This window comes from Poecilia latipinna, unplaced genomic scaffold, assembly GCF_001443285.1.
Source record: "Poecilia latipinna isolate Pla-1442-1.1 unplaced genomic scaffold, P_latipinna-1.0 Scaffold740, whole genome shotgun sequence".
Lineage (NCBI taxonomy): Eukaryota > Metazoa > Chordata > Actinopteri > Cyprinodontiformes > Poeciliidae > Poecilia > Poecilia latipinna.
In genome coordinates, this window is record NW_015113356.1 from 181,161 (window position 1) to 193,122 (window position 11,962).

The 11,962-nt window shown below is 41.4% G+C and overlaps 2 protein-coding genes across 4 annotated transcripts in view; both read left to right on the plus strand.

The window, feature by feature from the left end:
- Positions 1 to 1,194: 1,194 nt before the first annotated feature.
- Positions 1,195 to 6,184, plus strand: LOC106955496 (tubulin beta-4B chain-like). Its single transcript, XM_015045704.1, has 5 exons — positions 1,195 to 1,462; positions 2,870 to 2,978; positions 3,152 to 3,262; positions 4,033 to 4,277; positions 4,351 to 6,184. Exons 1-5 carry the CDS (start codon positions 1,406 to 1,408, stop codon positions 5,161 to 5,163), a joined length of 1,335 nt encoding a protein of 444 aa, XP_014901190.1. The 5' UTR covers positions 1,195 to 1,405; the 3' UTR covers positions 5,164 to 6,184.
- A 649-nt stretch (positions 6,185 to 6,833) lies between these two features.
- dennd1c (DENN domain containing 1C) overlaps positions 6,834 to 11,962 on the plus strand; it is a 22,489-nt gene continuing 17,360 nt past the window's right edge. Inside the window, exons 1-5 of one of the 3 annotated variants that reach the window (XM_015045701.1) lie at positions 6,834 to 7,043; positions 7,485 to 7,549; positions 10,535 to 10,578; positions 11,058 to 11,107; positions 11,206 to 11,325. In XM_015045701.1, coding sequence (XP_014901187.1) covers positions 7,027 to 7,043; positions 7,485 to 7,549; positions 10,535 to 10,578; positions 11,058 to 11,107; positions 11,206 to 11,325 — 296 coding nt within the window. In that variant the 5' untranslated portion in view covers positions 6,834 to 7,026. The remainder of the gene's footprint in view (positions 7,044 to 7,484; positions 7,550 to 10,534; positions 10,579 to 11,057; positions 11,108 to 11,205; positions 11,326 to 11,962) is intronic. The other 2 variants (XM_015045700.1, XM_015045702.1) reach the window with 2 other exon arrangements.

The window sequence follows — 11,962 nt, forward strand, 5'->3', positions numbered from 1 at the left end:
CCTGGAACATGCAAACTCTATGCAGGAAAAGCCCAGTCAGGATCTTCTTGCTGCAGGTGCTAACAAGTTCCCGCTTGTGCAGCCCAGATTTGAGGATGCAGGCTCAAAACAAAACGTTGAATGCTGCTTTGTGACTTTAGCTACGGAACTGTAAATCCCTTCATTTCACAGTTTGTTCTTACATAAATGTACAAAGTTATCAGTTCAAGTGTAAAATACATTTGGTGGAATCCATTTCTAAACTTTTTAATCTCTATTTAAGAACAAGTACAAAGTATTTTTTTTAATTGCCTTTTTTCTCAGACACCTTAATAACAACACGTCTTACACCTCGTAATGTTTGCACTGAATTCTTTGAAGAGATTAACAGGCATCTGTAATCTCAGACCTGTACCCAAACATGAACCAGACTTGTGGAAATCTATAATTTTCTTCTTTATATTTTGGCTGCTATTTTTTTTTTATATTACTACTTTTATTTTCCCACAATGTCACACAAGGAAACTATTTTTCTAAGTGATCTAAGGACAGTAAAAGTTTGGTTTGATTTAGATTGTGCAAAAGGAAGTAATTTTTATAGTACATGCATAATGTGTTTCAACTGCATGCAACTTCTGAAAGGTTACTTTTGTTCTCTCACTCTTAAGTCATGTTTGAAGCTGTCTTTTGAAAACGGTCTACTGCATGAAAATGCGGGCTGAGTGAGGAATGCATGCCATTTCCATATCATCACCCTGACTTCCTTCCAGCTTCTGTTGTCAAACATCCTGTCTCCATGGGCAACAACTCAAACAAATTAGCAGGCTAAATATGGAATAATGAAAAGCAGCATTATCTTCATAGCCAAAGCTAACACTGTGAACACTAAAGAAATTTTGAACACATTATGGGTGTGTGTGTGCTTGGAGGTGGGAGAAGGGTTGTGCATTCAAACAGAGCGGACATATTTTAGACTACTCCACTCAAGCTCTAAACTGGAAAGTTATAAACTCCATATTATGCAACATAACGCCATTGTTTTTTTGTTTGTTTTGTTTTTTTAACATGTTATTCCAACGAAGATTAGTCTCAGCTTTCCTGCTCTCTTCCAGCCGGCCGGTTTAGACAGGCCATTTGCACCGGCTGTGCCCAGTTTTCGTTGCCATGGAGATTACGTAATTCTGCAGCACAGACAGGCACGGCGCAGCCGCGGTTGGATGGGAAGGGCGAGACGAGGCAGCTTAAAACCCTGTTACAAACCCCTCCGCCATTCAGCCAGGCTCCCTACTCGACAGAACCGAGAGTCAAGAGCGAACCGAGTCGCAAAAAAAAAAACAAAAAAAAAGACTTTAAGGTTTTTTTTTCTTCCCACCTTCCTTCGTTTCTCCATCAGTTTGCATACTCCCCGTACCGCAGCAGCGACAACATGCGTGAGATTGTGCATCTTCAGGCCGGGCAGTGCGGTAACCAGATTGGAGCGAAGGTAGGTAGAGAGAGAGAGAGAGAAGAGCCAGCGAACCTTTGGGGGGATTTTATCTACCCGTTAACAATGGCAGCCGAGTTTTATTGTTTTAAATGCAACTAAATACAAGCTGGCCGCCGCTGGTCGTGACATGACAACTGGTAAGACAGCACGCTGTTCCCAGGAAAGATTAAGTAGGTCAAACACAGCGGAGAGGACAGTGTCGTGCACAGGAGAGCCGTGAAGGCAGCGTACAATAGCATCCTTCAGGATGGGCGGCGGCAAGCCGAGACATCCCCGCTGCTGTCGCATGAAGACCGCTTCATGCGACTGCTGTTCTCGACTGGAGCCGCACAGGAGGCGGAGAACGTGTTTGTGGGAAGATATCCACGTTAACTTTGAAATTAAAATATTAAATATTGTAATAATTAATATGCGTGCGCGCGTGTAGCCACAGACAGACAGAGGGGTGCGGCTGAGACTCCGAATGCACTGGAACGACATGCAAATGACAAAACATGTCACATTGATGTCATTGGCCTGTTTTTTTTTTTTTTTTTGTTTTGTTTTTTTTTTGTTAAGCCTTATCAAATATCAGTCATTCTTCATACTGTCATTATATTAAACAATATGAATGTTTGCGAAAGATTTGAATATTAAACACAAATTATAATCTGAGGGAATTTTGAATGCACCAAGATCATGTGTGAAGAAGGTGAAAAATCAAATTCTGAAATTCTGGGATGATTTATGTCTGTTGATTTACATCGAAATGGATGAACGAAATAAATAAAAAACATGCATATTTTACAAAGGTGATTTGTACGAAGGACAATCTTCCATTCATGTTCATTGAAGAGAAGAAGTGTCTTTCTCTTTCTCACTGTTTTTTCAATGTCACGTTGTTTTTATTTTANTTATGTGAAGCACTTTGAAATGCCTTGCTGCTGAAATGTTCTATACAAATAAAATTTGATTGATTGATAAAAGACTGAAATGGAGGGGAAAAGTGGTTTTCTATTTGCTAAAAAGAAAACATTTCCTCTTTTGCTCGAGATTTGTGTGCTTGGCTCCACCCTTCAATTGGCACTGTTATTGTCACTGTCATCGAGAACAGTCAGGGCAAACTCAGAAATCTGGCTCATAATCAAGATGATTTGTTTATGCTTACAGATTATTTGGATCTTTTTAAAAAAAGATAAATTAGTGTCTTGAAAATCAGGCAAAAAATCTCTAATTTTGAAGCCTTTGTGTTGCATATAGGTTCAAGTTGCAGATGTAAACTCCTGGTAGTAACATGGTTTCTTTAAACATGGTGGGATGTGCAGTAATCTATTACACCCTGTTCATTCGGGATTTATATTTTCTAATATTTTATTAACACGTTCATTTCATTGTAACTAATCTCTCATGCCCATGTGTTTGAAGTTCTGGGAGGTGATCAGCGATGAGCACGGCATTGATCCGACTGGAACCTACCACGGGGACAGCGATCTGCAGCTGGATCGGATCAACGTCTACTACAATGAGGCTTCAGGTTTGATTATGTGATTTGTCTCAGTATTTAAACTCTATTTAGAAACTATATCCCCCTCAACCACCAGCACCCCTCCCGACCCCACTGAGGGACAAGGGTGTTCAGAAAATGGATGGATGGATGGATCCCCCTCAACCCCTCCAGGAAAAAAACAAATCACTTATCTGTTCCAGGTGGAAAGTACGTGCCAAGGGCCATCTTGGTAGATCTGGAGCCTGGCACGATGGACTCAGTCCGCTCTGGCCCTTTCGGACAGATCTTCAGGCCAGACAATTTTGTCTTTGGTACGTAACTCGGAGCATGCACTTTAATTTACTCTATCAAATCAAAACTATTTGATTTTTCTCTGTGATGCTTAATAATGCATAACAAAGCAAGACAGAATTTATTTGGGATTAATATGAAAAATTATTAAACTGGGAGATAATTGAAATCCCAACTGGATAAAAGCACAGGTAAAATATAAGGTGCAGGTGTGTAGCAAAACATTGACCTTACAAGATGTTATTCGATATTTGCTTCATAGAAGCAAGACTCGACTTTTGAGAAAACAGAAATATCCCTCTTTTTCTTTTGGTTTTCATTTGGGGACAAATTGTTTTATACCTCAAAATAAAGTCTCCCTCATACTCTGTGTGGCCGGAATTGTGTGGACACTGCACACTGTTTACCGCAGGCGGTTCAGATCTCATAGTCGAGCGTCTCAATTACCTACATTTCTCGTGACAAATTCCGTCATTTCCCTCAATCTGAATCGATGCTAGCAAGTTTGATGAGCTAGTTGGTCATCTAGCCCCGTTTCTTCTCCACCAGGGCAGACGCCACACACCTGTGATGTGCGCCCTTGTGGCTGGTTGCGCCGACTCTCAACTTCAGTGTTTTCAACTCGGTGTCGCACACACAAAGCAGATCAATGCGACCATCATTTGAGAAAGCTCTGTTTTCTTTTTTTCCAGAAAACATTGTGGTGTTTTAATATTGCAAGAGCCTATTGCCCCTATTGCAAAGTATGTTGTCATAGCAACAGTTCAGCACCGTAATCCTGCCATTACAGGCCAGAGTGGCGCAGGTAACAACTGGGCAAAGGGCCACTACACAGAGGGAGCCGAGTTGGTGGACTCGGTCATGGACGTTGTGAGGAAGGAGGCTGAGAGCTGCGACTGCCTTCAGGGCTTCCAGCTCACACACTCCCTGGGCGGGGGCACCGGCTCCGGCATGGGGACCCTGCTCATCAGCAAAATCCGGGAGGAGTACCCTGACCGTATCATGAACACCTTCAGTGTGGTTCCCTCTCCCAAGGTACGATGATCGTGTCGGTTTGCTTCTTGGTATGCTTTAGTTTTCACCCTGAACTTGAGCGTTGCTTGTGCAGGTGTCGGACACCGTTGTGGAGCCCTACAACGCCACCCTCTCTGTGCACCAGCTGGTTGAGAACACTGATGAGACCTACTGCATTGACAACGAGGCCCTGTACGACATCTGCTTCCGCACCCTCAAACTCACCACGCCCACTTATGGAGACCTCAACCACCTGGTCTCTGCCACCATGAGCGGGGTGACGACTTGCCTGCGGTTCCCCGGCCAGCTCAACGCCGACCTCCGCAAGCTAGCGGTCAACATGGTGCCCTTCCCTCGTCTGCACTTCTTCATGCCCGGCTTCGCGCCACTCACCAGCAGGGGCAGCCAGCAGTACAGAGCTCTCTCCGTGCCCGAACTCACTCAGCAGATGTTCGACGCCAAGAATATGATGGCAGCCTGCGACCCCCGCCACGGCCGCTACCTGACCGTGGCCGCCGTCTTCCGAGGGCGCATGTCCATGAAGGAGGTGGACGAGCAGATGCTGAACGTGCAGAACAAAAACAGCAGCTACTTCGTGGAGTGGATCCCCAACAACGTCAAGACGGCCGTGTGCGACATCCCACCCCGCGGGCTCAAGATGGCCGCCACCTTCATCGGCAACAGCACGGCCATCCAGGAGCTGTTCAAGCGCATCTCCGAGCAGTTCACCGCCATGTTCCGGCGCAAGGCCTTCCTCCACTGGTACACCGGAGAGGGCATGGATGAGATGGAGTTCACCGAGGCGGAGAGCAACATGAACGACTTGGTGTCCGAGTACCAGCAGTACCAGGACGCCACGGCCGAGGAGGGAGAGTTCGAGGAGGAAGGAGAGGAGGAAGTCGCCTAAGGCTAACGGTCACTCATATTTCTCATTGGCACTCATCCATCCTTTTAGCCAAGTCCAACTCTGCTCTTTTCTTTTTAGTTTGTACTTTTCCTTCCTGTCTTGTCCTTTCCCTGCTCTCTTATTCATGTCATCTCTTCCCTGCCTCTTCTGTTTCTGGTCTTCACCTTTTTTCTTCTTCTGCCAGAGTAGGATTCACACACTAAAAACATAGCTGACCTTTGTAGCAGTAACAAAGGCTGCATTCACACAGCAGGTCTTGATGTGAACGTGTATGACCCCCAAAGTAAGCCGACTGCGCAGAGGAACGTTGACGTCACGCAGCAGCGCACTGTTTACTGAAGTAACGGTAAACAGTGCGCTGTTTACTGTTATACCCTCAAACTCACCACGATCGTAAGATTGATAATAAACTTTATCGATCTTAAAGTTTCTTCAGCAATGGGAATCAACAGTATTGTAACAAGAGACCAATAAAAAGAAAGTACAGCTAACAGCAATGGCCTTTGGCGGATCATCGATTACACAGTCTATAGCGAAGTCTGTTTGGATGTTTAGTCAGAGCCAGGAGTGGTGGGATTGTGATGTGATGCGTTTCTTGATACAGACTTATGTCATAATCATAATTTTCAGCCATTGTTTGCATCCAAATTGCATTACATCGCATGTCTCAACGATGTGAACATAGGATTAAATGCGACATGACCATTCAGACTGCAGGATCCTTTGAAACAATCCGATACATGTGGAGGTGGCACAGATTGGCTTTTTTGAGGTTGAAAAGATCGGAATTGGGCCGTTCAGACAGCTGTGAAAAAGTCGGACACGGGTCGCACTTGGGCAAAAAACGGCGGACTTGAGTCACATTTTGCCTGCTGTGTGAACTTAGCCAAAAAACGTGTGCAAGTGTTTTTTTGTTGGTAGCATTTTCTTCATCGTCATCATCACCAGATAATCTTTCACACTGAGCCCAGTTTGATCACTTGTCTGATTTGGCATTGGTTGAAATAAATATATTAAACAAGTCTTTGTCTGTGGGATCATTTCTGTAGCTTGAGGTTCAGCTCAAAGATATTTTTCATCAAATGTTTTCGATTTACTGTGAAATTGCTTTTTTTTTCTTTAATTCCGTTTCAGTTTTCATCTCAGATGACAAAAAAACTTGTCAAAATGGAGACCAATACTTTTCAGATGCCTTCGAGTGACACAAGGGGGCAGCAAAGGGTCTGTGTGCAAAGTGCCTTTCTGATCAGGATGTGGATTTCTTTTGTCTCTTTGCAGCTGGTGTACATGCAGTGTTTATCTAACTTTTATTTACTTGGACAATAGCGGGGACACCTAGTCAACTGTTCTCAATAATGACGCATTAACTAACATAAGGGTGCATGACTGCACAAATCAAGTAAAACCGGATTCTCACTGACGGGTCTACGGCTGTCAGAGCTCTAAAACTGCATCAAGCCTGCATACTCTGAGCTCTTCTGTTATTACTCTGTTCTGTTATTCACCAAACAAACAGCAGCAGGTATTGGCTAAGTAGGTCATTTTAATTTTGAGGAAGATGTAATCTTTCGATCTTATGAGCACTTTTAAATTTAAACACGAAATATCAACAAATTACGAGAAGTCCACATCTGGGAGGCTGTCTCATAACGCACGTCATTTACACATTGACAAGAACATATTCAGATAGATCAGGAAGTGTTTTTTCACTCTGGCGCTGACTGAGCAGACTGCTGCTTCTGCTGGCGGTCTGCCCTCCTCTGTAACGGTGCCTCATCAAAGCGATGGCACTCGTCTAGCAGAGCCCTGAGGACCTTCATCTCCTCCGGGACAAACACATGGAAACAGCCGCATTCAGGCAGGATGGGCTCCAGACTGAAGTAAGTTAGTCGGCTTATGATTTCTTTTTGTCGACCTCCATCATTTTCTCTCTGCCTCTCACTCAGTTCTTGTGGTTTCTATTAACTTCCTCTCACAAAACTGCACAGGAAGTTTAATGCAGCAACTCTTCTGCCCTTGTATTTGCTGCCACAGACATAACAGTGGACTTATTCTAATCCCTGTGTTAAGCAGATTTTATTTACTAAATTTGACATGCATTTATCTGTATATTAAGCCTATTATAAGCCACAAGGCACTTCTTTGAATGTAATAACACAGATATTTTATATTGCTCACAATCAGATTAAATTTGGAGTAAATGTCTTAACTTTTTTGTATTATTAATCTTTCTTTTATTAATTTCTGAATTAATGTGAATGCACACGTCAAACTCTGAACAGAAATCTCACACGTTTTGGTGTTCATGTGCTTCCTGTCAGACAAAACCCCGAGCGAACTTTCAACTGGTTCTTTGAAGCGACATGCCCTGTAGCCAGAGACAAAGGTGAGGACAGCTGTAGCTTCTGGATCGGCACACACACCCATCCAGAACGGCTCACACATGTTTGGCTCTGTTCTAATAAGCACTGCTTATGTTCATCATCTTCTATATCAGATCACTGAGAACAAAGAAGACTGTGGGTTTGTGGTCTCTGCTTCTAAATATGTGACTTCAAATCTCATGTAACATCTGTGTCGATTTGGTGAAGCTTCAAACTTAAAAAAAAATCTCAGATTTGTTTTACTAGTAGAAGACATGGGTAAAATTTGACCATTTGATTTGGTCCGTTTTCATTGTTTCGGGCGCTACATTGTGATTTTATTCACAAAATTCCCTTTGTTATACGTATATACATATAAACTGACACTGATGTTTTGTCTACTACAATGAAGTTACTCATCAGATGTTTTTCTGTCACTCTTTGTATCTCGGACTTGTCTTATTTCAACATGACTCAATGGATTGCACAAAGTGAATTGCACAGTCTGTGAGTCATGACTCAGTCGCTACACCGGCGTTTTGACAGCGGACTTCAACATAAATTAATAGTGGTACATGTGAATTGAGACAAAAATGAAATATCTAAACTTTGTATGTGTGAAGCAGTTTGTGCTGTTCTGACAGTCGCACATTCTTCCTGTCATGTGATCAGAAGAAAACCACAAAGCCTTTTTAGTCACAAGTAAACCCAAGGAGAGCATCCTGTTAACTCTCTGTGAGAGCTGACAGCTGACCCAATCAGATTTCACATTTAACCATTTTTAAAACATTTTTTGTCTAGTAAAATTACTAATGTTTTTTGTTTTTTTGCCAACAATAAACTATTAATATGATTAAGTTTATATTATTTCAGTAATTCAGAAATTAGAAAAATGAAGCTTCTATAGTGATTCATTAGACTCGAGATAACATATTTCAAGCGTTAATTTGTTTTAAATCTAACTTACAGCTAATGATGGTCCAAACTTACCAAGTTAGTCCAGAAATAATACAGAAATGTTTAACAGTGAAATGTGAAGTTATGGATCATGGCAGTCAGGGGGAAGACCTGACAGTTGATCAGCTGACAGTCCTCGACACCCTGTAGAGGTAAGCAGAAGCAAAGCGTGGTGGAAACAGCAGGTTAAAAACAGCATGAGCAGGGTTCAGAGGAAAAGCCCATTCAAGAGTTTTGGGGGAGTTTCTCGAGGTTTGGACCGCAGTGCTTCATATCAGACACACCATGTATTCGTATCCATGGGAAGGAAGATGCCTTTCTTATGTGATGTCAATTCTGAACCAGAGATAGTGAAAAAGGACAGATCTGTAGCTCAGTGGTCCAAAACATTTTTTTTTAAATGAAAGTATCTTGCTTTTCAATTAGAAAAACGGAGAGTCAGAATTCAAGCTGCTTGAGGTCCGCTGTGACGTTTCCACAGTCGGTGAGGATTCGGGGAGTCATTGCCTTTTGTTTGTGTTGGTTCACAGCTGCTTACCAAGAGATATTGGAGCAGTTTGTGCTTCTGTTTGCTGACAGTCTTTACAGAAATGCTCATTTTATTTTCCAGCAGGACTTAGTATCTCATCAATGTGCTTGGCATGATTTCTTTAATGAGCATCACTGATTGGGTTGCAAACCTGGCTGACATAAACCCCAATGGATGATCTCTGGAATATATTTTGTAGCACCATTCACATATAGGGTAATTAAACCTGAGTTACAAAAAGAAAAAGGGGACAGAGTTTAAAACATAAACTAATGACACATAATCATACAACGGGAAGGAAATCTGAATACCCTTAGATAAGCTAATGAAAAATGATTAAAATAAATCTCTTAACTTTTGTGTTTGCTTGCAGCAAACAGTAACAGTTTGAGTCATGATTCAAAGGAAAAGTCTGACTAAATGCTGCCTCACCTGATTTGGTTCTGGTTCGTGGAAACGAGGAGTAAACAGGTCATTGACAACCTGTAGGGTTTTTTACGTGGTGTATATCTGACTAGCAACTCTGAAGTACACTTGTAGACCATCGACAATATTTCTATTATTTTACAATCAGGGAGACAGTGCAGTCACTTAAGGACCGGTGTGGTATGATCCATGTTCCTGGTGTTGGTCAGGACTCTGGCAGCAGCATTTTGGATAAGGTGCACCAACTTGCTAATTTTTTTTTCTGTAAAAACAAGCATAAAATAACAGCGCACAGAAGTTATTTTGGGTCTTGTTTTGACAGGACATCCCTTATTCTGGTGATGTTTTAAGGCGGTACAGCTGGTTGATTTATTATTAGACTAGGTTAATTCTTCTAGGTTCAGCTTGAAAACAACAATTTTTTTCCTTTTCTTTTTTGTTTTACTCTCTGCGGCCTTTAGTTCCACAGAATCTAGATCAGTTTTGGTTTTGACCTCACGTTTTTTTTAAAAGAAGACGATGAGAGACACCAGACCTAACAATGCAAACAAGAGCAGTGTTGATGCAACCCAGGAACATCTCAGCAGGAGAACTGTCTCCATGCTACTCTGCATTGATGCAGTAATTAATGGAAAAGGAGCCCTTACTAAATACTGGGTGCATATTCTCTACAGTACATCACACATATGTTTTGTAGTTGAAAGAATAATACAAGTTCTAAAATAATATACACTGCTCAAAAAAATAAAGGGAACACTCAAATAACACATCCTAGATCTGAATGAATGAAATATTCTCATTGAATACTTTGTTCTGTACAAAGTTGAATGTGCTGACAACAAAATCACACAAAAATCATCAATGGAAATCAAATTTATTAACCAATGGAAGCCTGGATTTGGAGCCACACACAAAATTAAAGTTAAATGTTCCCTTTATTTTTTTGAGCAGTATATATTACTGTATCTACAGAATGTTTGTGTCTGAACTGAATTAGCTTTTTTGCTGAAAATTGAACTTAGTGAAATTCATTTGTGTGATGTAGTTTGTTCATTCATTTTCATAACTTTTTTTTTTTTTTGCTTTAATTTTGCAGATCCTGGAGTAAAGTTTCAGTTTCCAGAAGACTTCAGGGATGAGGTAGCCTCTGCTGCTCCAGGGAATGCGTTGTTGGGAATATACTTTTGAAATGATCACAGCAGCTCGACTTTACTCTTCGAACACCGGACATATTTTGTGTGGCTGTTTAAGGACTCACCTTATTTAGGTCAAGGGAGTAAATAAATTGAACTTTAGCAAACAATTCTTGTTCAAATTTATGTTAAAACGGAAACCAAAAGTCAGGCTTTATAAATCCGTTTGATCAAAACCGACAATGTTTCAACCATTTATTGACGTGTGAACATTCTTTTTTAACCTTTCGCTTTCTTTTCTTATCACATCCTCTAACTGTTGACAATGAAGACAATAATGTTTACGTTGCTCAGCGTGTAACACCGTAAACCTGAAATAGTTTCCAAAAGTTGACGTGAGGCGCATGAAGCTCTCGTACTTTAACATAACCGTCTTTGTTGGTGTCTCTCGCTCCTTATTTTGCTCATTAAATGCTTATTTTCCAGGGATCCAGTCAAACTTTGCCCAGGTTCTGCTTCCCGTACGACATCCAAAGGTGAGTATGAACTGGGTTTTCGCTGCATGCCTGGTCACACCTCCCCGCCTGGTTAACTTGATCTAACTGTCCTCCTCTCACCTCGCTCGTCTGCTCAGACAGAGGGATGGGGTGGCCGTCCAGCACTTTACTTTTGTTCTGACTGACCTGGAGGGATGCCAGCGCTTTGGTTTCTGTCGCCTCACCAACAGCACACAGACGTGCCTTTGCATCCTAAGGTATGCTTTTGTCTGCATGTTTAACCTTTATTTTGTGATCCCCCTGTGTCTTTTGGACACACACAAAAAAAAACATGTTCTTTGAAAGATTGCCATGGAAATGTTACATTTTCTTTGTATCCCATTATTAACTTCGTACCTTACTATAAGTAACAGATATATATTAATTTTCTGAATTTTAACCCCTCGAATTGCCAGTTTTTCAGTAGCATTTCTCTTTTGTTCTTCAAAAACAAACATTGAAAGGTTTATGTTATTTCCCATCCTATAAATTCAAGTTAAAATGGGGTAGTATGATCTTAATCAGGGAGTAATTTATTTTATTATTTTTTTATGCAGAGGTTTTTGTAAATAAATTGTCCATTGGACTCACCAAAGACTCTTAAAATTACACGTTTTTTATGGATGTCATTGTCTTTAACATTCATAGCAAGTGTTCAGTATGATTTTTATAATTGCTGAAATCTTAGTGTTAGCAATTTGTCGTTTTTTGTTGGGGTTTTTTGCGGCTAGAGACAGGTGTGGGTAAAACTGAAAGCATAACTGTGATCAATTAAAACGCTGTGTTAAAAAAAAGGTCATTATTTCCCAGTGACGTGCGGTCAGGGGAGGCAGGTGAGGCAGAGCCTCACCTGTC

Excerpts from the sequence above, each read along its gene's own strand:
- LOC106955496 (XM_015045704.1), top strand. The coding sequence starts at position 1,406 with ATGCGTGAGATTGTGCATCTTCAGGCCGGGCAGTGCGGTAACCAGATT. Across the intron at positions 2,979-3,151 it reads CTACTACAATGAGGCTTCAG|GTGGAAAGTACGTGCCAAGG; the intron begins GTTTGATTATGT and ends TATCTGTTCCAG. Across the intron at positions 4,278-4,350 it reads GTGTGGTTCCCTCTCCCAAG|GTGTCGGACACCGTTGTGGA; the intron begins GTACGATGATCG and ends TTGCTTGTGCAG.